This window comes from Periophthalmus magnuspinnatus, chromosome 23, assembly GCF_009829125.3.
Source record: "Periophthalmus magnuspinnatus isolate fPerMag1 chromosome 23, fPerMag1.2.pri, whole genome shotgun sequence".
NCBI lineage: Eukaryota > Metazoa > Chordata > Actinopteri > Gobiiformes > Gobiidae > Periophthalmus > Periophthalmus magnuspinnatus.
The window spans coordinates 5,045,636-5,070,753 of record NC_047148.1 but is presented as its reverse complement, the minus strand read 5'-3'; the positions used below and the strand labels follow the sequence as shown (position 1 = coordinate 5,070,753).

At 39.1% G+C, this 25,118-nt stretch overlaps 1 protein-coding gene across 1 annotated transcript in view; it reads right to left on the bottom strand.

The window, feature by feature from the left end:
* Window positions 1–1,895: 1,895 nt before the first annotated feature.
* Window positions 1,896–25,118, bottom strand: part of mdfic (MyoD family inhibitor domain containing) — a 33,201-nt gene continuing 9,978 nt past the window's right edge. The window contains exons 4-6 of the mRNA XM_055231733.1: window positions 10,750–10,950; window positions 9,751–9,927; window positions 1,896–5,512 (exon numbers count right to left, since the gene is read on the bottom strand). Of these exons, the coding sequence (XP_055087708.1) occupies window positions 5,262–5,512; window positions 9,751–9,927; window positions 10,750–10,950 (629 nt within the window). The 3' untranslated portion in view covers window positions 1,896–5,261. The remainder of the gene's footprint in view (window positions 5,513–9,750; window positions 9,928–10,749; window positions 10,951–25,118) is intronic.

The window sequence follows — 25,118 nt, the reverse complement described above, 5'->3', positions numbered from 1 at the left end:
ACAGTAGCGGTTATGAGAGATTTGAGATTATGAGAGACCATGCAGATTTGCCTTTTTAAATAGTGAGAGTTTGAAGTTAGTAGAAAAGGTTACAAACTTAAACTTACATTCAATATGATAATTAATATTAGTGCAAAGTTATTTAGTATTTAGTCTTGTCTTTCATAAAAACCGCTTGTGAAAACCTACCTGCTTACCTCAATACTATCTTTTATTATACCACAATGATAATTAAGAATATAATATAATATAATACAAAATAATGTCATTTTCAAAAATATTAACTGATAGGAAAGGATTAAACTCTGTGTACTAATACTATTACTATTATTAAGATGGTTTTACTTCAGTACCAAGAAAGATTGCTCATACTTCATTTTTATGCTTCCTCTGCCCATTACGCAATAGTGTTATTTTCAAATTAGATGGTCTTTTACAAGAATTGCTTACAGTAGCTCAGTTCACCTGATCCGAGGGATGGCCGTTTGAATCCTGCTCTCAACATAAATATCGCTGATACTTGTTGTTGTGTACAAGACACTTAACCCACCTTGCCTGAGTGCGTGCATGAATGGGTGAGTGGTTCCTTGATGTAAAGTGCTTTGAATGCCTTGAATGTGAAAAAGCGCTATATAAAACTGTAACCATTTACCATTTACAACTCCTGATTTCTTACTTCCAAAATGTGTATTCTATTCACAACACACACACGTTTCAAAATTTGGTGTCAGGTCTTTCCATCTTGTTTCTAACTCCAAACCTATTTCCCCTCAGAAAAGCTGGTGCTGTGACAAAACGGACCACCGGAGCCTCGACCCACTCTCATGTATTAAATATGGTAAAGACAAATGACCTTGAGATCACAGGAGCACCAAACAGAAACAATGAGGCCGCCCTAATAGAGACATTACAATCCGCTGCACAGTGACTGATCAGAGGGGGTCTGATTGGACGAGTGGAGAGGTGGGCGACATTGTGAAAAGGTCACCGCACACTCTACCTGAACATTTTAATATTCCCAACTCTCCACCGTGCACATGTTGAAGGAATAAAGTGAAAAGTATAAGAAATAAAAAAAAAAAAAAGTTCCAACTCCTCAGTGATTACAGACTTTCGGGGACGGCTGATATTTTTCCAAACGCATTAGTGAAATAAGATGGTAATTTCCAGTGGCCAAGGTGTATCCAGGCAGAAAATGATAAAAGGAAGTAAAGATAGGTGCGGGTGGGGTTGGGTGGGGGGTATACGGGGGTTAATTGAGGGGTTAACGGGGGGTGGTGTAGGTTGAAGGTCAGACTGCTGTTCGCCACGACAGGGGGTCCGTGCTCTCTGAGACCTTTTTTTGCAGTGGAGGTCTGGGGATGGTGTCGGGATAATGGTGCAGCCAGGTGAACAGCACGCCGTATAGATTACAGACCGGAGGGACAGGGGAGTTGTTTTTAAATGTATTTATACGAGTAGAATGTGTACAGGGTGGCAGAGGTGAAGCAAGGGAAAGACATGTTCAGATATGCCAGATGTGATTGCGATTGTGAAGGTGTGGTTAGGGCACTTGTTCATCAATCATCTTTTTTTTTTTTCATTTGACTGGGGTGACGTAGCGCAGTTGGTCCTCTGATCCAAAGGTTGGCAGTTCGAATCCCACTCTCAACATAAACATCATTGGTTGAGCAGTAAGATACGATACGATTCCAGCTCCCACAGATGAATCCTGTCGTTGTGTCTTTGGGCCTAACAATGAACCCACCTCGCCCCCAGTGTCTGTGTACACTGGTCTAAAAAATATCTCTTAATCTTTTTCCACTTAATATATGTAAAAGAAAACACACTCCTGTTCTTCAAATTTCATTTATTTAGATTTTTAATTTTTTTTTTTTATTGTAATGTACACATTTTTTTTTTTACATTTTTTTAAATCTAGAAACATTGAGTCTCTGAATAACATTATAATAACCAGGTCATAAACTGTAGAAATGTCTATAATTGTTCTTTTGGATCAAGTCTTCACATTATCTGTTTGAACCATTATAACCAGTGAAACGTGGGTTAACAAAACAGAAAATGAGGTTGACTGTTCAGCACATCATGAGTGGAGCCTATTCTATCTCCCGAGCCTATAATAAAAAGCAGATTTCCTAGCAAAGAGTGTATATGATATGTGTATATGACAGTAGATGGGTTAGTAACAGGAGTGGACAGTATCAGTTAATGAGTCCAGTATTCAAAATAGAATCATTACAATAAAAAGAGGATCACAAGGCGGAACAGGAAACAACTCATGTACAATGTGACACTCTCTGCTTCCTCTGAATGAGTCATGGCCAAATCTCCTTATGAAGCAACTAACCATTCCTATCACAGCCTCAGTTACAGAGTCCAGCAAGTCACAAGTATACATACAAGTTCATTTATCATGTGTAATATTTGATTTGTTGTAAAACATTTTGCATTATTTTCCAGTTTGACAATTGATTTAGAGTGAGATGAATTAGTCATATTTTCATTGACATGTTTTGAGTGCAGTTTTTACTTCAAATATCATGGTTCCTAAGAAGAGATTAACCTGATAATGGTTTCATTCCTACTGTAAGTACTCATGCTGATATTTTGCAGCTGATGACATCAACATCCCCAGTGCCTTGAGTTGCCTAACTGAAGGCACTGCTCAGTCTGAAGCTCTATTACTCAAGTTAGACTTTAATCTCAGCTTTATTTCAGCACAATCTGGCCATAAACTACTAAATTGGAAGTACAACTGGTGATCTTACTTTGTACTCTTAAACAAGGCCCAGCTAGCTAGCTTGCAAAGGTTTTTCAGATGGTGACTTTCAATTTTTGTGTCAAACACCTAAATTGGACCATGCATGTTTATATTGATCACATGATTCTGAAAATGTGTTGTTTAAATCAATTTTGTATTTTTTTCATGAGTTTTCAGATTATCTTGAAAATTTTTTGGCACTGTTCACTACTGTGTGCTTTGAGTAACTTCTGAACATTCAGTCATAGACATTCATTCAGTCCCCCCCAGCGTGATATCACTGCAGTATATCAATTGTACATATCTACGGTCGCTCATACCTATATCCGGTCTTTAACTGTTAACAACTGTGTAAAACTACCCTAAAATAAACAAATATTCCAAAATCCTATACAAGACTTTAATGAAAGTATTCAAGAAAAAAGTGAGACTTTTCTACTTTGCCCTGATTGAAATTTCACAAGTTTGTTCTACAGTGCTATAACAGATTGTTTAAGATAATATCTATTCTATTGCATATGATTTCATCTAAGTATCACATACAGAGCTCAGGAAAAGTATTAGCCCAGCAGTCATAAAAACAGCATTACACATCTAAGTTTTTTATTACTTGATACACATGAAATTATTTTACTCTTAACCCAATTTAAATTGTTTATAAAATGGAAGCAAGTTCCTGCTTTATAACAGGTGGTCTAAACATTTCCCAAGCTCTATAAACCTACAGTGTTGTAAAGTCATCTTCAAGTGAAAGATCCATTAAAGTGAAAAGGATGAGTAGGCTATGTTAAGTGTACATATCAGACCTACAAATACAAAACCAAAACATTTACAATATAATTAGATTTTCTGTTAAACATAACTATTTAAAAGAAATACTTTTTTCACAAACTGAAAACATGCTTCTCTATTTGTTTTCTCTCTATGCTGTCTATATCATTTTCAGTCTTACGCCATAAGGCAGACCTCATCATACTTTAGTTTTTTTCCAGAACGTTAAAGGATAGAACTCCACTACTTCAGAAAGGAGACCCTCTAACCAGATGGTTGGTGATTCATTACTCACTGCCGGTACAGCATACTGATATTGTGTCACATACGATGTATCATCATCAATATCATTGTGATTGTACACTGCCTGGACAAAAAAAAGTCGCCACCAAATAAAAAAAGGCCACACCAATATTTGGTTGTTCCGCCTTTAGCTTTGATTACAGCACGCATTCGCTGTGGCATTGTTTTGATAAGCTTCTGCAATGTCACAAGATTGATTTCCATCCAACGTTGCATTCATTTTTCACCAAGATGTTGCATTGATGATGGAGTCTGACCTCTGCACAAAGCCTTCTCCAGCACATCCCAAAGATTCTCAATAGTGTTAAGGTCTGGACTCTGTGGTAGCCAATCCATGTGTGAAAATCTCATGCTCTTTCACAATTTGACTCGGTGAATCCTGGCATTATCATCTTGGAATATGCCCGCACCATCAGGGAAGTAAAAATCCATTGATAGAATAACCTGGTCACTCAGTATATTCAGGTGGTCAGCTGATCTCATTCTTTGAGCACAGACTGTTGCTGAACCTAGACCTGACCAACTGGCGGAGGCTTGTACCTATTTGCTTAGTTAAATCCATGTGGCGACTTTTTTTTGGCCAGGCAGTGTATGTTTGGTATTAGTAGCATGTTGCTTAATGAGGCTTTGGGTTTCTAGGAGGTCAGCATAGTTCTAATTATTATAAGGTCTGTCACTATAATTACTATATTAAAATACTGATTTATCATTGAATATTATAAAAGATGGAACAATCACTATTGAGACTTAGCTGTAGAATATGTCACTTCTATAACTCATAAATACTAACACTAGTACTAAAGTGTTCCATTCTGGCATTCATTTATTGCAACAGGGTCTGTGCACAGCAGCAGGCTAGCTAGCTCACTGTGTCTCTATTAAACCTTTATTACAATTGGAAAACATAAAATAAATAACCTATTAAAATTAAAATTCATTAAAATTAAGACTACCCAATCATTTTCTTATGTAGAATACTTCCGTTTGTGGTGTGTTTTAATATTTATTATGTCTCAAAATTAGCATTAACATTAACATTGAGACACAAACTATCTGACATCTATTCGCAGCTCCCTGTCCACTGGGTGGGTGCTGTTGTGCACAGAGCCTTTTTTTTTTTTTCTTTTAATCAAATTGTTAATTAAAAAAGTTTACTGGGATTATCCTGCTTTAAGAGATTGTGTTGGTCAATAACAGCATTTATTGCAATATTTTCAACATTAGTTTTATTACGCCAGGCCTTATTATCATGGGAAATATAGTCTAGTTTTGTGGATTTTTAGTCCATCTGCTGTGTTTGAGAAGCACAGAATCTTTAGTCCATCTTCAGTCCACATTGTTTTTGTCACTTTTGATAAGCCTCTTCACTTTGTTGTGTAAGTGACCAGACTTCCATTCTCCTCATTGTCCTATCTGTAGTCTATGTCTATGTAGGGAAGCAGATTCCACAGCACTCCATGCAGATCTCCAGGCAGTCGGAGGACTCGCAGCAGGCATCCATGATGCCACAGTCCATGTCACAGGGGCAGTTACAGTCATCGCCCAGGTCGTCGCCATGGCAGCAGCAGCAGCATGCCTCTGAAGTGCACGTGCCACAGGAGGCCTGGGCCACCACCATGTTACACAGGGTCAGGAACTCACAGAACAGACAAGCCAGGATGCAGTGCACGCAGCAGTCTGCACAGAAATAACAAAAAAAACAACAAAAAAAAACACACACAATGTAGGTTATATTATCCTACTCAATGGTTTCATCTTCCTGTTAAAAGCAAACATTTTGGGGACTTTTTTGGGGACTTAAAATAATATGATATTCTGTTTTAAATTGCTAATTACTGTGGTAACAATCCTATTTTTTATCCAAAACCCACAAATACTTTAAAACAATGAATTACTTTTTTACTTTGTTACCCATATGATTTACATAGTTTGAGTGTTATAGAAAATAATACAAGATTTGATTTAAATTGGCCACATTTTCAAATCACATATTCATCACATATTCATATGTACATTATATCTTTATTACAAATGACTTGGCAACTCTTGAGAATACCCACTTTTAGCAAAGACGTACTTAATAATACAACAAACAGTAACTACCAAATACCTGACCCCTACCCCCTAAACCTAACCATTTACTTAAGTTATTTAGTTTTACTTGAGTAATTATTTGGATTACTCATTTTGACATCCTCTTGGGGGATATTATTTCAAAGTAACAATACTGTGAGAGTTGACTAAAATTTAGAAGAATTTTTGGCAGCTCAACTCTGAACACATCACAATATAATTATGTACAAAAAGTGCAGTTGTGTTGAGCGAAGGCAGGGGGTTAAGAGAAATCAGAGAAATTCAAAGAACTGATTCCGGTCCTGCTGCAGTGATTAGCGGCATGTTAAATAATTGTGACATTATCATGCAAACTGCCCGCATGATCACACTAAAATGATTAGCACAGTCCGAGAGTGTCTCTGGCAAATAGGGCCTTAATGCTTATCAGGCTCACACCACTCATTAACATCTGACCTCCCCACTCCTCATCTCTGAGGCATGCCACTGAATTTTTATATGCTTTGTCAAAACAGTTTTTACAGATTTTTTATTTTTTATTTTTTTTGCAAATCCACAAAGCCCAGAGTTGGTGGTTCAAACCCTGATCTTTAAACAACATATTGCTGTTATGTTTTGGGGCAAGACACTTCACCCAACTTATGATATATGTGGTTGCACTGAGAAATACTCTGATTCATCCAGGAGTTGTTCATAATAGTAAAGGTTTCAAACTGATTAATCTCAAAAACCACTGTTCTGTTTACATGTTTCAGACAAATACCAAATATATCAAAGCACTGGTGTATTTGGTATTTGTCTCAATATCCCTCTCTCAGAGCTAACCTATCTCCTTGAAGCCCCCTAAGTTGCCGCCTCTGGTCTGTGCATTAAAGACATGATTTGGGCCGATGCAGAAAAATAGCATTACAAACAGGGAGCATTTGCATAACTTTCATCAGCCCATCTGGAGCTGTCAGAGCGCTGTTACTGATTGGGTTAGAGGGAAAGTGAAGGAGGCCAGTTGGAGGATGCCGCGCTAAAGCAGTACAGAGGACTGCTGGATGCTCATGTTTGATTAATCAAAGTGGAGAACATTTTTTTTCCTGCTTTTTCAATGCTCAGGGCTGCGGCACTGACCAGAAGCACCCGCTGCCTGTGATACAAACAAGACAGATAGGGAACATGAAACGAGCCAGTGTATGTGTCAGGGAGTCAGGGAGCCTGCCTCAAGTTTGAATGCATCTTATTATCCTTATCAGAGGCCGTAACACTGCGGTGATGGGGGATGCATTACAATTAATCTAACTTTCTCAACATCTTGCTTGAACTCACAGTCAGATCACACTAAAGCTGATTTAGGAGTTGTTTCAAGATGGCGACTGAGTTATAAAACTTCACTCTCTTTCTGCTGTGTACCGCCATCTGAACGTCTACAAAATGCCAATGGGAATAATGAACAGTGCCCGGGCAGCTCTGAGCACAAAACCTCAAAGTTCAGAATAACAAAGTTTGAGGGCCCAGAGGGCATAGCCATGGCAGCATTCACAATGTTACAGTCGACTGCCAACACCATCTAAACACAGTACATAGGCATTAAACAGCAGCCGGCCGGCTCCGCTATTCACTTGGATGTATAATTCAACAGCAGTGATTACTGTGGATCTTAGAAATGCCGGGGAGAAGGAGAGGAGCGGGGGGCAGTACACTGTACACAAGAGAGCTGGACACAAGGCACATCTGCAGCAGAAAACAGAGGAAGATGGACAGATGGACAGAAGGAGAGACAGAGTGAATCCAAGCAGCACACAGCACAGCGGCTGACACTGCTGCTGTTTAATGTCAGCGTCACTATGAAGTCCATGAGATCCAGGGCCAAAAACAGTCCGGCGCCTCTGAGGAAATAGTTTGAGACATCTGGAAAGCTAACATCAAAAAAGACACAAAACAAGCTGGATGGGCCTCGGAGCAGCAAGCTGTGCAAAACAGTCCAACTCACAAAGAGCACAGAAAGTGCAAGACAGCCAGACATCAACACACAGAGAGATTGATCAGCCAAAGCCTTGGTGGCCAAGGAAATGGTCAGAGCGCATACAGAGCCTGCAGTGGACTGCAGTCAAGTCCACTACATGCACTGTCAGAGCGCTGTATAATCAATAAGACACAAACTCCTGCCAGAACTCACTCAGCTCATTATTAGACAAGGCTAATTGTGCATGTGTATTTGCTCTATAGTTTACACCACGGATGAATGTGATTACACACAATTAAAACAAAGCAGCCTGGTGTTATCACAGCCAGGCTCTGGTGCCAGCAGCCTGTGCCAAGAAACACAGAGATCTGCCCAATCCCCTGAGCTAACCCCTGCTAGCTTATGCCTTTTATTTCCAGTGTTCAGGGGCTGTTTAGGAGGCTAATTTCACAGGCAAACAGATTATGTTAATCCGTGTAAACATTCAAACACAACAGCTTGGCTGTTTTCCGGGGGGAAATAAACAGTTGAGAGTGAACATATTGATTTGGAGAGGTGCTGTCTGCAAATAGAAAGACAAAAGCTGTAATGAGACAGACTTGTTTAGCAGTTGTTTTTTTGCACTCTCGCTCCTCTGTTCTTTATAAATTAAGATGTTCAAAACAATATGTCTGGAATATTAACGTAACCACTCTGTTTGGGTATTCCTCGATTTATGCATATTTCAAGTGGAATAAAGCTTTATGTATGGCAATGTGGTGCATTAACTTTTGACTAAAAACAAGAGTAAGCAAAAGCAAGTGCCTTCTTCTCTAAAACGTCGAGCAGAACCACCACATCAGAGAATACGTGTACACAAACTGAACAACAGACCACAGGTATCTCGTCAAACAGAGATGCCGAGGCCGTGTTAATGATAGCCAGGGTGGTGCTGACGGGATATGGGCACGTCAGAGGGGCCCACAGAGGTGTGAGGGCCACTCGAGGGCCCAACATGACTTTTAATAGGCCCCCTGTGCTCTCTGGACTCGTTAGATGGTCACACCTACCTCCCCAACACAGAGCCCAGCCAACCACCTTCATTACTGGACTCACCTCAGCCTTGCACCTGACAAAGTGACGGCCTCCCTGCATTGCAAACGCTCCATTTGACTTGTTGTTAAGGCAAATAAAAGTCCTATGAGTTGCCGGAGTTGTCATTGGTCTGACAGGAGTGATAAATATGAGAGGTCATGTTCTAACGTCATTAAAAGGTGAGAGAAGGTAGACCTGTGTCATCAATACGCTACAAATTAAACACATAGATAATGTATAAAGGGCTAACCTATGGCTCTTAAACTACATTTGAAATTCAAAGCTTCATAGAAAGTGTCGGATTATAATAAGACCTCTATGTAGACGTCAGATGTGGAGGTTAGTTTTGTGACAGTTGAGTGGTGGGGAGAGGGCTGTGGCAGAGCAGTGGCATAGCTTTGGTTTTGTCTTCAACTATTTTTTTACGTAGAAATCAGGGGTGGCCAAACTTTTTTTCCTTGATGGGCCAAATGAATACATATTAACATACCAAGGGCCAAACCTAACTGTATGTTGCATTAAACAATACATTCATGAGGTTTATGATTCAACTTTAATTATTGTGTTTTTTTAATGGAATAGACTGGTTTTGCTTCCTAAGGGCCACACTTTGGGCACCCCTTTTAAATCTTTGCTTTTGAGGTGTTTTTTTTTTTATTATATTTTTTTTTTTTTACTTTTTTTGTATTCTACTTTACATTGTGTTATGTAATTTTTAAATTATTATTTTATTGATCTTTTGATTATCTTTTGTTAAAAAAATAATACCTTTAAATAAATACTAACAATATTGTAACATAGTAGTTCCCTCATATACCTTCAGGTAGGGGAGGCTTCTGGGAGCTGCTTGAACTGGACTTGCTGCGGCGGCTGCTGTCACTATTGACCGACAAACTGGACCGGAGCTTCTTGTGCATCTTGTGGGACACAGAGCCAGAGGAAGGGCGGGGCTGTTCTGTCATGGTGGAGGAGTGCACCATTGCTGTCCGAGCTCCTGGACATGGGACGGTATTGAAATTTTGTGTTAGGATTAACCAGCCAAAATAATAATCACAAAAATGATTACAATTCCTGACCATTTAAAAATGTCATGGATATTATGGCTAATAATAATAATAATAATAATAATAATAATAATAATAATAATAATAATAATAATAATAAGAAGAAGAAGAAGAAGAAGAAGAAGAAGAAGAAGAAGAAGAAGAAGAAGAAGAAGAAGAAGAAGAAGAAGAAGAAGAAGAAGAAGAAGAAGAAGAAGAAGAAGAAGAAGAAGAAGAAGAAGAAGAAGAAGAAGAAGATCATCAATGAATAAGCTACTTGTTTAAACGACTAGTTTAAACACAAGTAGTTTACACTGAGACTATGGTGCTCTCTATTCACTTCCTCAGAGTGGCCATGCAATCACATCACATCATGAGTCTGGTCAGCTGATTTTGACGCTATCTTCAGGATCAGGAACACTAGTGAGCAGCTGTCAGGTCTAACAACAAACTAAACTTTGGTCTAAAAAAAAAAAAAGGTATCTATTCAAACTAATTAACAGAAGACCAGCTGAACCTCCTTGGACTACAACCTATAGTTACTTTATCATAATATTACAAACATAATTTGTATTACTGTTTTCTCGTTTAATGGAATACACTGAGAATTGCACATTTTTATAATTGAAAAAACTAGAAAAGAGCATCATGCATTAGTGGCTTTTTCTGGCACAATCTGGTGGTTTGATGACATATATCTTTGTTGCAGTGCAATGCAAAATGTACCACAAATATGATCAAATGATAAATATTGTTAATTATCCCATGCCTACCTGCCACTGTGCCATTTCGGCTAACATTGGCCCCACAGCTACATGTACACCCGCCTCCCGTCCCATTCTGTCCGGAGTGCATCCCGTTGCCATTACTCAAGGTGGCCGAGTCGACACTGTTTTGGTGAAACTCATTTTGGTCTTGGGTCTCATCTTTCTGGGCAGATTCTGTCGACGTCTGGCATTCAGATCGAGGCTGAACTGCAAAAGAAACATGAAATAATAAAATGATTTACTTTTTCAACTAAAATTTTAAACTTTGTCTGCAACCTCAATGGAACTCCACATATTAGTCAGTGCAGCTGTTCTTACAAAGTGAACCTGGAAACAAAATTCTCAGCAAGTCCTATCTCACAACTTCTCATCAAGAATATCGATTATTTGGCATTTCAATCGGGAACAACCAAAAGAAGAGGAGATGTGGACGTTTTGTGTGAGAGAAGCAAAAAAGCCAGCCCTGTAGGCAGCAGTCACATTTATGAAGCTAAGACGCAGGTGAGTTAAGAACCAGGAATGCGAGATTAATGCAGAGAATAGAGAAGAGGATCCTGTGATAGTGTGCGTATACAAAACCGCTGCTGTCTGCTAGCGTAATGATCCACTCCTGTGTTGAAGCTTCGGAGATGGCCTGAACTAGTCTTTTTGACAGCCTCAGACACTGGGAGACAGCACCGACCTGTCTGATAAGGAAGAAGTGAGTGAGGAAAGGAGGTGGCATTTCTCTGCACATTCAGCTCTACTGGGACTCCTCGACATTACCTTCACTCCAGATCACAGCCCTGGATCCTGCACGCGCCGCCAATGCAAGAGCAACTTCACATTTGAATTATTCATTCTTTTTAAAGTCTGACTCTGTTAACTGTTCCTATTCGGAATTCCATACTTTGGCTATATACCTTAAACAGATGGGAAACCTTGATAAATGTACCAAGGAGTTAGAATACTGTCAGAAATTTGGGAAGGTGATTCATAAGAGGAATTCACATCCAAATCAAAAGCTACATCTGTGTCCACACTCGTCTTGGTTTGGTCCTGGTTTGATCTTGGTTTAGTCCCCACGTAGACTTGATTCTGACCTAGCCCTGGTTTACTTAGAGCTGGTATAGTCCAGATTTAGTTTAGTTTCATGTGTGTGTGTGCGCGCGGGTGGGTGGGGGTGTGTGTGTGTGTGTGTGGGTGTGGGGGTGTGTGTGTGTGTGTGTGTGCGTGTGCAAGTGTCATAAATGTGACAAAACAATGGTCAAATGTGGTCCTTTCATTGATTCAAAAGTCTGAATATCACTGATGGTTATATATAAACAGGATCAACTGGAACTTTTTCCCCAATTGAAATAGTACATAATCCATTGAAAAACCCCAGTTATGGGTGGGCCAGATCACAATTTCAATTTTATCACAATTCATGTCAACTTCAAGTGGTTAAATCCAAATGCCACTCACTCAGGGCCTTAATAAAGCTGACCAAAAGTTGGATGCCTGGGAAAAGTGTGTTTGAGCATAAAGTTGCCTTCAATTGAAAATTTGTGAATCATGATGTGGCACTTCCACCAAAAAAATAGATGACGGTGATGAGCTCACAATTTGATTTTTATTACCACATTGTCCAGCCCAAACCCCAGTATCTGGTTCACACCAAATGATTTGTTATTGGTCTATTGCTTGTATTTGTTGTTCTTTTCATTTATTTTAACAATCTAAATAAAAGGACATGAGTTTGTTCCACACAATGACCAAGGGCATAATTTGCTGAATGTTTCTCCTCACTGTTCATCCCCATTTCACTCTGCGTACTGACCTTTCTAAACCAGCAAACGAACGGATTACTATATTTTAAAGACATAAAAAGAACTTCAAACTACAGCAGCTATCTGGGTTTTGTCTGCTTGACAACAAATGTAAGAGCATCAACTAGAATGGACTAGTGTGTGAATGGGCCTTTCTCAGCACATCAGTCTGGGAGAGGCCAGACATGGACCAGGATCTAAAACAAAGCAATTAAAAAGGCAGCAGCCCTCACTTCACTCTTCTGCATGCGGCTTCAATAAACAAATATAGACTTAAGGGATCAGAGCACCATGCCATTTGAATTAGACAACCAGCTACCTCCAGATCGAATTCATTATGCAGCGATTTAAAAGCAGACTGGATTAAGCTTTGAAAACAAAAGCCTTGCCATGACAATGTGTTGAGAGACTGACATCTGCTAACAAGGAGATCCATAAACTATATCATACACAAATCTCTTTGAAAATTAGGGCTGCACCATTTGAGACAAAATATGGAATTGTGATTTTCTTTCCACTTGCTATTCCATTTCTTTATTTCTGTATTCTTTTTATACCAGGGACCAGATACAAATATGATTTGTACCAGATTTAGCTACTGCTACTTTCCATCTGCAGTCCCTGGGCAGGTGGACACACATTAAAACACACATTTCATTACAATTACATTATAAGACTATCAGTTCATTCTTAACATTACAATAAAATGTCCCAATGTCCAATACATGATGTTTGTACAATCCATACCAGTATAACAAAAATCATTATGTGCAGGTTTTAGATTTATAAAGTACACATTTTAAATACATCCAGGAGAAGTGACAAAAAGACTGAAATGTCAATGAACAAATTAATACACGAGTGGTAATAAATCATGAATCACAATCAATTTCATGACTGACATTTTTAGTCATATACTTATGAAATTTCAAATTCACTTTGAAACTAACAAACACTGATTCTAAGGATGTCAACAAACTCATATGGGATGCATCGCCCAGTGTTTATAGATAAGGCGGGCCCCCTAAATTCAAAATTCCCCCAAGCCTGGACCATACATTGGAATAAAAAAATAACACTTTGTTGCCCTAAAACATAGAAAGTAACAATATTATAAATTAAAAGAATGCTTAATATACAGTAAATGGTTGCATTTTTATATAGCATTTTTCCACCTTCAAGACACTTCAATCGCTTTTCATCAAGAAAACACTCACCCATTCACACACACATTCATACACCCGTGTACACAGACCCTGGGGGCAAGATAAGTTAAGTGTCTTGCCCAAGGACATAACGACAGCAATCATCTGTGGGAGTTGGAATTGCACCAGCAACCTGTGGATTAGTGGATCTGACCACTTTAGCAATGCGGTTTATGTTGAGAGTGGGATTCAAAACAACAACCTTTGTATCAGTGAACAAACACACTACCAAATGAGCTACTGTCGCCCAGTCTCAATATGGGTATTAAGTGACCTTTATACTTCACAAATGCCCTGAAGAAGAGAAAGAGACGAAACTACATTTTAACATAAAACAACAAAATGTGAGAAACATGTTCTGAAAAGCTTGTGCTTGTTTTAACAGTTAATATTTCTGTTTTCTCTCCTGTAAAATTGTAAAATACTGAATCCCAATTTTAAGAAGATATAAAGTACACATATATTCCGATTTATACGTCAATTTTTCTTCCAAAACCATTGAGACCTATTTATTTTTACTTTTTATTTACCAGTTTTATACAGTTAAGGATATTATACAACATCTGTGTCTTCCTTTTGGCCCAGTCCTGGCCACACATGCACACAAACTGTTAGAATTGTGCTCCAAAAGGCCAGAGTCTACTGAAGGGCATAATTACAGTGAAAGTGTAGTCTTCAATTGAACAGCATAAATAGTTATTAGGAAACCGCTACTTAGACCGAGGACAGAGGCCGTGACGCGGAGAAGTGTGGCAGCTCCCTGGATGGATGGGCCAAGCAGTTGCAGACTTATTTTTATCCTGATGAACACGTTGACAAAGACAAATGGTCACAATGGGGTAATATTCATAATCATTGATCATAATAATGGTGATACTGTCAGGGATGGCAATGACAGACAGTAGAGCCACCAGCAGACAAATGAAGAAATAATGAGAAAAGCTGAATTAAGTCAGTCCTCATAAAACTCAGCCACTTTTACTGTATAATCAATTGACTGGAGTGTGCTAAATAGAAACAGAACAATGCCAAACGTAATTTACCAGCGCATTCATTCAAAACTACCTTTCTCAAAAGCATTTTATTATAGTGTACTAGAAAGATAATACGGATAATTGTGATTCATATTCAAGTCACAGTATATGAACTGAAAAATACTAATTGTGAGAATTTAATATATACTCGAAAAAAAGTAAACCTCTATCTTGCAGTTTATGCTACATTAACTTCAGAAGGCTGGATTTCATAAAGTTTACTTTTGTTTCTCCATGGCCTAGTAACAAAGTACATCTCCAACATGTTAGTGCCATATGAACCATCTCACACTCTGAGGACCTCAGGGTCCAGCCTCCTGCTGGTGCCCAGAGTCAGGACTAAACATGGAAAATCAGCATTTCAGTTTTACACAGCTAAAACCTCGAACAGTCTTCCTGAAAGATGTGGGACAGGCCTCTACTTTGACAATATTTAAATCCAGGCTCAAAACGGTTCTGTTCAGCTGTACAGATGACTGAAAGGTCTTAATTCTGCAATCTTCTCTTTTTAATGTTAATTTTATGATGATTATTTATGTTTTGATTTGTTTGTATTGTGATTTTAATGTCTTTCTTATTCTATAAAGCATGCAAATCTTACGAATCTTACAAATTGTGCTATACAAATAAACTTGCCCTGCCTTGCCTGGCCTACTTGTCACAGTCTGACTTTATAAATTTCTGTTGGTTAACTCAACAATTTTGTTAAACCCTACAAGGTGAATGATGTTGCAGTTTTAGAAACCTATTTTTTAATGTTATGTGGTCATGTTATGTGGTAATTTTGTAATTGTAGCACACATTTTGATATCATATGAAGGGATGGGACAACACTAATAGACAATATTCATTCATGGAACATTTTATATAAACATGACGATCGCCAGCAAAAAATTGCCATTATATGACCAGAATGTGTAGAAAAAAAAATACTCCATGATGTCTTCTTCTAGATCACTGTTGTTTTCACTTTTAACAAAGTACAATACTATAACAGCAGTTTAAATATGGAACTTATTCATGATATTAAAATTATAATGATTCATATCCAAAATATTTAAAAACTGTCAGCAGTTTTAATAATAATAATCACAGTTATTTTTGGCCATGATAGTCATGACACCAAATTTCAATATCATCCCATGCCTAATAATAAAACAATTTATAAATTAAAAATTCTAGAAAAAATATAGAGCAATAGTATAACTGTTACTATGACAACTGAACTGAATATTAAAGAATATAGTATAAACTTTGTCTACTACATAATATGAATTATGTAATAGGAAAACAAAATAGTAATAATAATAATATGTTGATGATTAAAAATAACACCTATGATCATGATAAAAAAGGACTACTAATGATTATTATATATACAAATATAAATCCAGAGGTAACCGTAAATATATAAAAACAAATGTATTTCTTCTGTATTGTATACTGTATATTATTCTTTATATGTGGAATTAGGCAGGCATAAATAAGCTTAGCTTCAGCCTATGCCTTTCAGTCACAATGAACAAATTCTATGTATGTGACTGTGACAATGTTTTATTTATTTTTCTGTGTGTGTCTGAATAAACAAACTAACTAACTAACTAACATGTACCAGCCCTACTGCATACAAAAACAGCGAGTGAAAAGTGACAATGAAAAAGCATTTGATCAAAACAAGTTCCAATTAGTTTATTTTTAGTCCGAATCAGCTGCTCGTGCAGTTTGTGGTGGCCTGGGGTGCTCCCTACTGCTCTAGAGCTGATAACTGAGCGGTGAGCCTGACAGTTTGCATTAAAACACGTGTTTGCAGCCAGAGCCGGACACATACACATTTCAAATTGGACTTGTAAGCGCCCTATTTCCAGCCCATCAACAACTGTTGCCAGTGTACATTTGTAGTTGAATAAAACATGCTTTCTCTACACACGCTGTCACACATATCACAAGGGAAACTAGGGGCTGAGTGCTTCTTGACTGTCTAAGCAGCATCCCAATTTGGTCCCAGTGTCTCGTAGTGGCTGACAGCCTCAAATATCTGGGGAACATTTTTAAAAGGCCAGTGTTTGATGGATTCATGAAGAACACACAAATATAATTGCCATTTGTCACTGCGTGTTGAGCGTCTGCACCACACAGGGATCGGGAGCGCGGGTACCCGGAGAGAGCGCAGCTGCGAGGGGGAGCGCCCGCTATGTAAAACGGAGCACATAAACACCTCCGTTTGTGTCACAGAAATGGGTCCTACAGGAAAGAGAGGAAATTGCACCCAAAAGACGAAGGCTAGAACTGCTGTAGATATATGTCAAAGCTGGATGAATCTCCCATAAGCCACGCAGCGGTAATATGCATGCACGTCAACCAATTCAGACCCATATAAACAAGAATCTAAAATAGTCCTGAACATGAAAATATAACAGAGAGGTCAAACAGGGCAGCTAGGAGATCCTCATTTGTACAGCGCTTCCTCTACAGTCTCAGGTATAGGCCGCGAGCCGACTCAACAAAACGCAAGCTGCTTCTGAAGATGGCTGCTTTTTAATATTAATGCCCCTGAGATGAGGCTAGAAAGGAGGAGAGAGGAGAGTGCTGTTTGCCTAGGCTTATTAGAATGCCCATCAGACAGAGCAGAACAGTTATTCAAATGTCACATCACGTCGGCCAAATAAACACACATCTGCTCTTCATCTGCTAATAACCATTATTACACAAAGCAGGAGTTTGGCTCTGATATGGGTTGAATATGACAGTAGGGTTGCATTCATTTTGCTCCAATGGAATAAATAGGTCTCCTTTCAGCATCACTACCATTATATTGTTTATCTTTATGTGGTGTGAATTAGAAAAACATGTATATTTTGTGCTTGACTGGCCATGTACCTGGATGATTGAAATGCTAATTTGTAAATGTGCAATGACCTAGGCAGGCCGCTCTTACCAGCCCCACTACTACTACCCCCCTTTCTCTGTCAAAACAGCCCGGGGTGTCATCTCTCCTCCCAACAAACAGGAGCAGCCCCAGCCTTCAATCCAAAGGGATATATTTTCTCATTAGAAATTATACGTCTTGCCTGTCCATATTTATAGACGCAAAACCAGGGGAATTATGCTGCGGAGAGAGGGAGACAGGGCCGGGCAAGGAGAGGAGCACAATGAATGTTATTACAAAGGCTTCTGATTGAACATTTCCTTGGGCATATCAAAGCCTCGTTTACCGTTTGACCTTCCAAACTCTAGCACAAGGACTTTTATTGTCTAATAGGATGCATCAGAATATACATACAGCCACTGGTCTATGGCAATTTCAAAAATACAAGGGAGAGTGGTTAAAGATGTGAGCAAATTAGTTCTGCGTCGTGTTGCAAATGCATATTAGCATACAAAAACTCACTGTTACCATAAAGTTATGATTTTTCTATAAAACTGAATGGGACAGTGCACATTCACTAACCCTTAAGTAAATTAAGTAAACATGTTTAAATCAAATGTTGCTTTTACTGATAACAATAATAATGGTGATTTACAATGAATTACAAAAAGCATTGGTCCTGATGGCCAATGTTGTCAACTGATATTTTGGTTTGAAAGATGATCATCTTATCAAAAAGCAGAATGACTAAAACTATTCCTGATCTGAGTACTCCAAATTCAGATCCTGCCAAATCTCAAAACTGAAACTCAACTTAACCATTAGATTAGATGTTGTGGCTCTAGCAGGATAAAGAACCATGGGGAAAGGACCCATGTTTTTTTTTTTTTTTTTTTTTCCCTCAAAGAAAAAAATAGTTTGTTTGGCAAAATATATCCCCACTTTTCTACTAAATATGAAACTGCCCTGATCATGCTGCAATCCTGGTCCTGTCAGTCCTCACCGTGATTTGCATTCATTCAAATCATAACGACATACATAAAGATGAAGACATGGCTACGATGATGATGATGATGGTATGAGGAGGCTGGCTAAATTAGCTCCAATATTGGATCCTCATCAGCCAAAGTGACAAGCTCTATGCATTTGCAGTGTGGGCGTGTTCCAGTACAGCGCAACACAAATCTACAAGCTGTCGCCACCTGTCAAGTCTGATCACACTATGGATCGTCTCATTTAGGCAGGAAATATCAACTTTTAGTCGACTTTTCAAGCCATCTCCATGACACCTCCCTCATGCTGTCACATGATTACAATAGTTTTCGGTTACATTCAGTTATTGGCACTAATGAGAAAAAGGCATTAAAGTAAAAATATATTTCTGAAACTATTAATCATGTTAAAGAAGGAGGTGAGTCAAAAAGCAATGCTTTGGGTAATGACTGAAAGGACAAGATCACAAATGCAAGGGGTCAAAATAACTTTCCTCCGCAGGGTGGCTGGGTGCTCCCTTAGAGATAGGGTGAGGAGCTCAGTCACACGCTGCTCCTCCACGACGAGCCCAGCCTGAGGGTCCCAACAGAGGAACTGGCGGAAGTGTCTGGGGGGTGAGGGAAGCTCGGGAGTCCCTGCTTTGACTGGTGCCTCTGCAACCTGGCCCCGGATAAGCATATAAAAATGTATTTTGAAGTTGTAAGTACAGTTCTTAGAGGTTCTCCTCACATTATAGTCACTAATTACCACATATATAACTGACCTCAAACTCTTTAAGCTGCATTGCCCAACATTTCTCTTGTAAGTCTGAAAAAGTTAAGCTTTGCATGTGGACAAAATATCATGCATGTGAATACTACTAATACGCCAGAAGGTTTGTGAGAGCTAAGAGCAAGTTGGACAGATTTAAATACCTGCTTCTGCTCTTATTTTTTTGTCCATGGGAAAATAATAATAATAATTAAAATATAAATTTCTTAAAAGAGGGTGGGAGTGTAAAGCTCCATAACACAGGTTTTTAAGCACTTTTAACTCTCAGTCATCCATATTTGGGTTCTTTAAGTGATACTTGAAGACACAGATTAATATTATTTTCCAGCCCCCTCCACCCGCTCCATCACTCCCTCCTCCTGACGAATGGGGAGTCAGGCGTCAGGGATTTGGTCGTTTCAGAATTTGCTGCTGATTGAGTGGAAAAATAACCCCCTCGGACCTTGTTCTGCTTAATTACATTTTGCAGTGGCGACGGCAACTTGAAAGAAAAGATCCTGATTTGACGGCATGAGGCTGGTGTATTGTACGCACGCTTCAAGTGTGTTGTGGACATGTAGTAAATTTATTTTATTATTATTATTTAATGGCCAGATTTATTTCGATACATTATATTGACATATTTGACAATATTATTTAATGTAAAAAGTAATTCTGCTATTTCATTAGAGCAGCAGCTCAGATACATTTAGGATAGTATTAAACTCCTGTTACTGCCAAACGATGCTGTTGTTGTGTCCTTGGACAAGCCACTTGACCCTCTCTGCCTACGTGGAATGTGTGAGGGTTAGAGTGAGAGTTACACTAAGTGAGACTGTGCGGTAAATCAGGGCATGTCAGATGTTTTAGGTGTTTGGAGAAGCTATTTATAAGACTAATGCTAAATATTTGATAATCTAATAATGTGTTTCTCAAACTTTCATGGTCCAATAATACAAATCAGAATCAGAAGACTTTTATTGCCATCGTCTGTGAACACAGTTCACAAACTAGGAACTTACTGCGGTGATAAAGTGCAACATAAAACACACTGAATAAATACAAATACAAATAAGGGCATGCACGAAGTTAAAAAAGATATGCTTAAAAATAAAATAAAATATTTAGAGGTTGAAAATATATACAACAGCAGCATCAGAACAACAAAATACAAACAAAAGTGTACATAAATGGAAAATCCTGTTAAGATGAACCCACCTGCTTTTCAAGATTAGTTTGTCTAAATGCTAATATTCTGCGTAATATTTGTATTTTTCTCTGACATGGATGACAAGGTGAAGAAGACAGCCGCAGACTCAGTGCTGGAGCAGCACAAGTCTCTGGTCACTGATGTGTGGAATTTAGCATGCTGCTAATTTGAGGCTTCTAATGCACCAGGACATACAACATCAGCCTGTGCTCAGACCATTACCATTCCTCCTCTTCAGTCCATTCAATTTTACTCACTCTATGAATTTTTTGTATTTAACCTTTTGATTGGTTTCCATGCTTCAGGTGTATGGGAATTCTTAACTGAAAATAAGGATCTTGCCAACAGTGCCTAATATTCTCAATTACACATGCATTTTTGATTCAACATATTCGATTAAATTCTGGTGAAAGCTTTGTGCAAGCATTATTAATTCTGTATGGGCGACATCGTGATATTGCGGTAGCAAAATTGCCTCGATATTGCTGTGGTCTCTTTTTGGTAATATGACATGTATTTGTGCCCAAGATAATAGTTTTGAGTTTGTATCAGTAAAAAAAACAAAAAACCAATATGACAACACATACTATGATCCTTATACCATGTCATGTATACCTGTCAGAGCCGCGGTTTGAGCCAATAGGACTGCATGCTACACGCTTTTGTGTTAACAACAACAAAACAGCGACACATGGATGGCGGCATTTGCGAAGAAGGAAGAATGGATAAAGAGGAAAGCTGAGCAGAGACACTGCATGCCCCCGCTGCTTTTAAGTCCCAGATGCATTTCCAGACCACAAGCACTAACGGAGAAAAGGAGACAGACGAACAACAGCACAGTAGTAGCGTTAGCTACTACTGTGCTGTGCTGTGTCTGTATCCTGGGGAAATACAAGGAGGACTCACTTGGCAAAATGACACTGAGAAAAGTTCCACAAATTCATCAAAAATAAAGTCCATTCCAGGCTAAAAGACTTCAGAGGAACAGAGCTGTGCTACAACACCTACAACAGCAGGTGGTACGCTGCAGAACACAGCCTGTGATTCACGTGTTTTCTGATGGTGACAAAAAAACTCAAATATAAACTTTACTACACAGTTTTATTGGACGGGCAAGGGGAAGTTTGTTTGTAGAGCACAACAAAAGTTGGGCCTTATTCAAAAAACAAGAAAGTGTTAAAACTATACAATAGCAATGTAATTAAAAGGTTTAGTTTAGTTTGGACATTCTTTTTTACTACTCCACCAGGCTCTTCATATCACAATTATCCTTAAGATACACTGGTATTTTGCATTGTAGAAAAGGTATCATGGAAAAATGCCTTATATTAGTGTAAGCGTTCCCACAATATTGCAATATCGTCCCATGAGGTTCATACCAAAATGATATCATACCATGAGATTTGGATATTGTCAGATCTTCACCACTGAATTTTGTGTAAAGAAGGGAAGTTCATTTATGCTGACAGAGAAGACGTTGAACTTTGTGCCAGTTTTGTTTGAATTATAGATATTAACCATAAACCAGGTCAACAAATGTGCAAGCTCACTGACCTGTCCTCAAGTCATTAATGCATATAGTACGCATATAGTTCAAAATGCATTTATTGTTGTAAATGCCGCGATATCACATCCATTTGTGTCAAATAATGATCAAGAATATGATTGCAGAATATGACTTTGATTGTATTTTGTTCCATAGTTCAGTAGCCCTGTTGTAAAGTACACAGAGCTGCCTGTGTTCTAAATAAACTTAATCTGTGTTTTGTCAAATGTTCACTTTCACTTGCTATTATCAGTTTGTTTCTTTATTATATCCAAGAGGGACAAGTGAATGTATGATTGCTGGATTTTTGTAAAATTGAGTACATCTTGCGAGGATTTAGCCCATACACAGATAGCTAACACATTTTTCTAGAAATATAAATTACGATGTGACTCAGAGGAGGCCTGAGGGAGCTGCCAGCTTCTGTACTCCCAAAAAGTGCTCCACCCTCTGCCTACTGACGGTTCACAACAAAAACCAAAGCAGAAAAGTGAAGTCAAGTGAACAGGAGAGAAGGAGGGAGGTAGAAGAAGAGAGGGAAAGGGAGAGAGAGCGAGGGAGAGAGAGACAGAGAGGGAATGAGAGAGACAGAGGATGAAGATTGGGAGAGAGAGGGTGACAGAAAGTGTGAGAGACAGAGAGAGGGAAGGAGGGAGATAGAGAGAGAAACAGAGAGAGAGGAAAGGAGAGGCAGAGAGAGAGGACTAAGATAGAGAGGACAAAAAGAGGGAGGGGGAGAGTGAGAGAAGGAGAGTTGGAGGGGTAGAGGGAGAAAGATAGAATGGGGCATAGACAGAGAGAGAGAAAGGAGTAAGTGAATGAGAGGGAGTGAGAGAGAGAAGAGGAAGAGAAAGAGAGAGAGGATGGAGGGAGTAAGGGAGAAAGAAAGAAGCAACATAGAGAGGGGGAGAAACAGAGGGAGAGAGAGGCAGGAATAAGGAGAGAAAGAGCGAGAGGGAAGGGAGAGAGAGGAGCAAACTAGGGTATTTTCAGTTTCAGTTACATCGATGACTCAAAAATTCCGCCGACTTCAAAATCTCCTCAAAGTACAAGTTGCACGGGAAAGTCTCGTGTTTGAAATTCAGTGGCAGCGGTTCCACACGCGCCGAGCCAGTGAGGAGCAGGAGCTGTACACACAGATACACTGAGACACAGACTTAGACACAACCACACACTAAATATACAGGCTGCACAGTTAGAACAGGCAGCCTACTATAGTCCCGTGTTAAATAAAGAGCATGTTCTTGAGTCATTGCTGTTCCTACTTGGACAATATTAGATGAACGTTGGCTGCTGCAGACGGTCGAGATGTTATGACCTAGTTAAGCCAACACAATATGTCCCTTGTCAAACTGTTTTAAGCTCATCCATTCTTTCTGCTTCCAAACAGGTAAATGTATTTATAAATATATTTTAAGCAACCTTTTTGGACTTGAAACAATTGCGTTAGGGTTAGGGTTAGATATTAGATATGTTAGATGTTACATATGGATATTAGTTAGAAAGTAACCGGTTAGCCTCTGTGCTGCCTCTGAACTCTTAATAATTGAAATCGATGGAAAAATGAAAATTTACAGAACCTGAGCAGACTGTCACTGTTGAGCCCCATACACAACTTTTGGTATGAACACGATGTACTTTTGGGGATTTGTTTGGGTTTTTTCAGTAGTGATGCTTAAAGATCTTGTATTACACATAATTGACTCTTTTGAGCACTAAGCCATGTTAAAATGTTGTTACCTCATCAAAAACATACCTCAAGTTTTGTTTCATTCGCACATGTTTAGGTAATACTTTATTATTAGTCTGTCTACATCTCCCAACCTTAAAATCTGCTCTGTTCCACCTTGTGATGCCATGTAGTGGTAGTTCACAAGTTAACAGCTACCTTTTACCTTCCGTTGAGTATTCAATCAATAGATGTGTAATTCCAGCATTGAAATTATCCAGATGATTCTAGTGAAGGTGTATGGAGTTAAAGAACACAGTGGAGCGCTTCTTGTATTACCATGTGACATCACAAGGTGGAACAGAGTGTTTTCTGTTTGAGAGAAGAACACAGCCTAAATATGCAGAATTGTGTGTTAAACTTATGTGAATGAAACAAAACACAACTCCGGGTATGTTTTTAATGAGAAAACAACATTATAGCATGAATCAGAAAATAGAGTAATATGGGCCCTTTAATACTACTCAAACCATGTGGGAGAAGACATTTCAATAAAAATATAAAACAAGTTAAAATTGGCTCGAAACAAAACACAGGACACAGATGGGTATATGGATCTTTAAGTGCCTTGAAGGTAGAAAAACGCTATATAAAAATGTGACCATTAACCAAAAATGTTACCACTGATGCAAAGCTTGAAGTGAATTGCTGAACCTGCCTTATTGCGATTCATTTATCTAAGATTTGAAGCTTTGCTCTGTGTGGAGGCCAAAATCCAGCATCACTGCAGGTCAAAGAGCAGGCAGACAGTCTATCAAACTCCCCCACATCAAGTTCCTTTTGTTTGGCCCGTATCAATCTGCGCATTAACCCTGTGCTAATGGGACAGCTGTGGGTCAGTGCCTCTCTCCTCTTTGTGCCAATCAGAGCCTTAAGCTGCAGATCAACCTCCAGGACCGGCCTGCTCGTCTGCCTCTCAATGGCTTCTTAAACGCAGAGACACCCCTATCGATTTTAGCTCTAGTCTCGGAGAGGAGGTGAGGAGGGAGGGAGGGATGTTAGTGTTGGATGCCTGTGTGTCTGGAGCTCCGATGGTCTCCCTTGGCTCTCCCCTGGCTCTCCTCGGTCACCCTCCACTGAGCAGGGCCTGTCAGACTGACCCCTCTCTGAGCCACTCAACCTGCAAACAGCGGAGGGGCAGCGGCCTGGAGCTCGCGAGGGCAACATCAACAGCGCTTGGGGTAATAGAAAGGGTTTTAACCTTAATGTTGGAGCCAAAACCCGGCTAGAGGCCAAGTAATCCCCCCAGCGC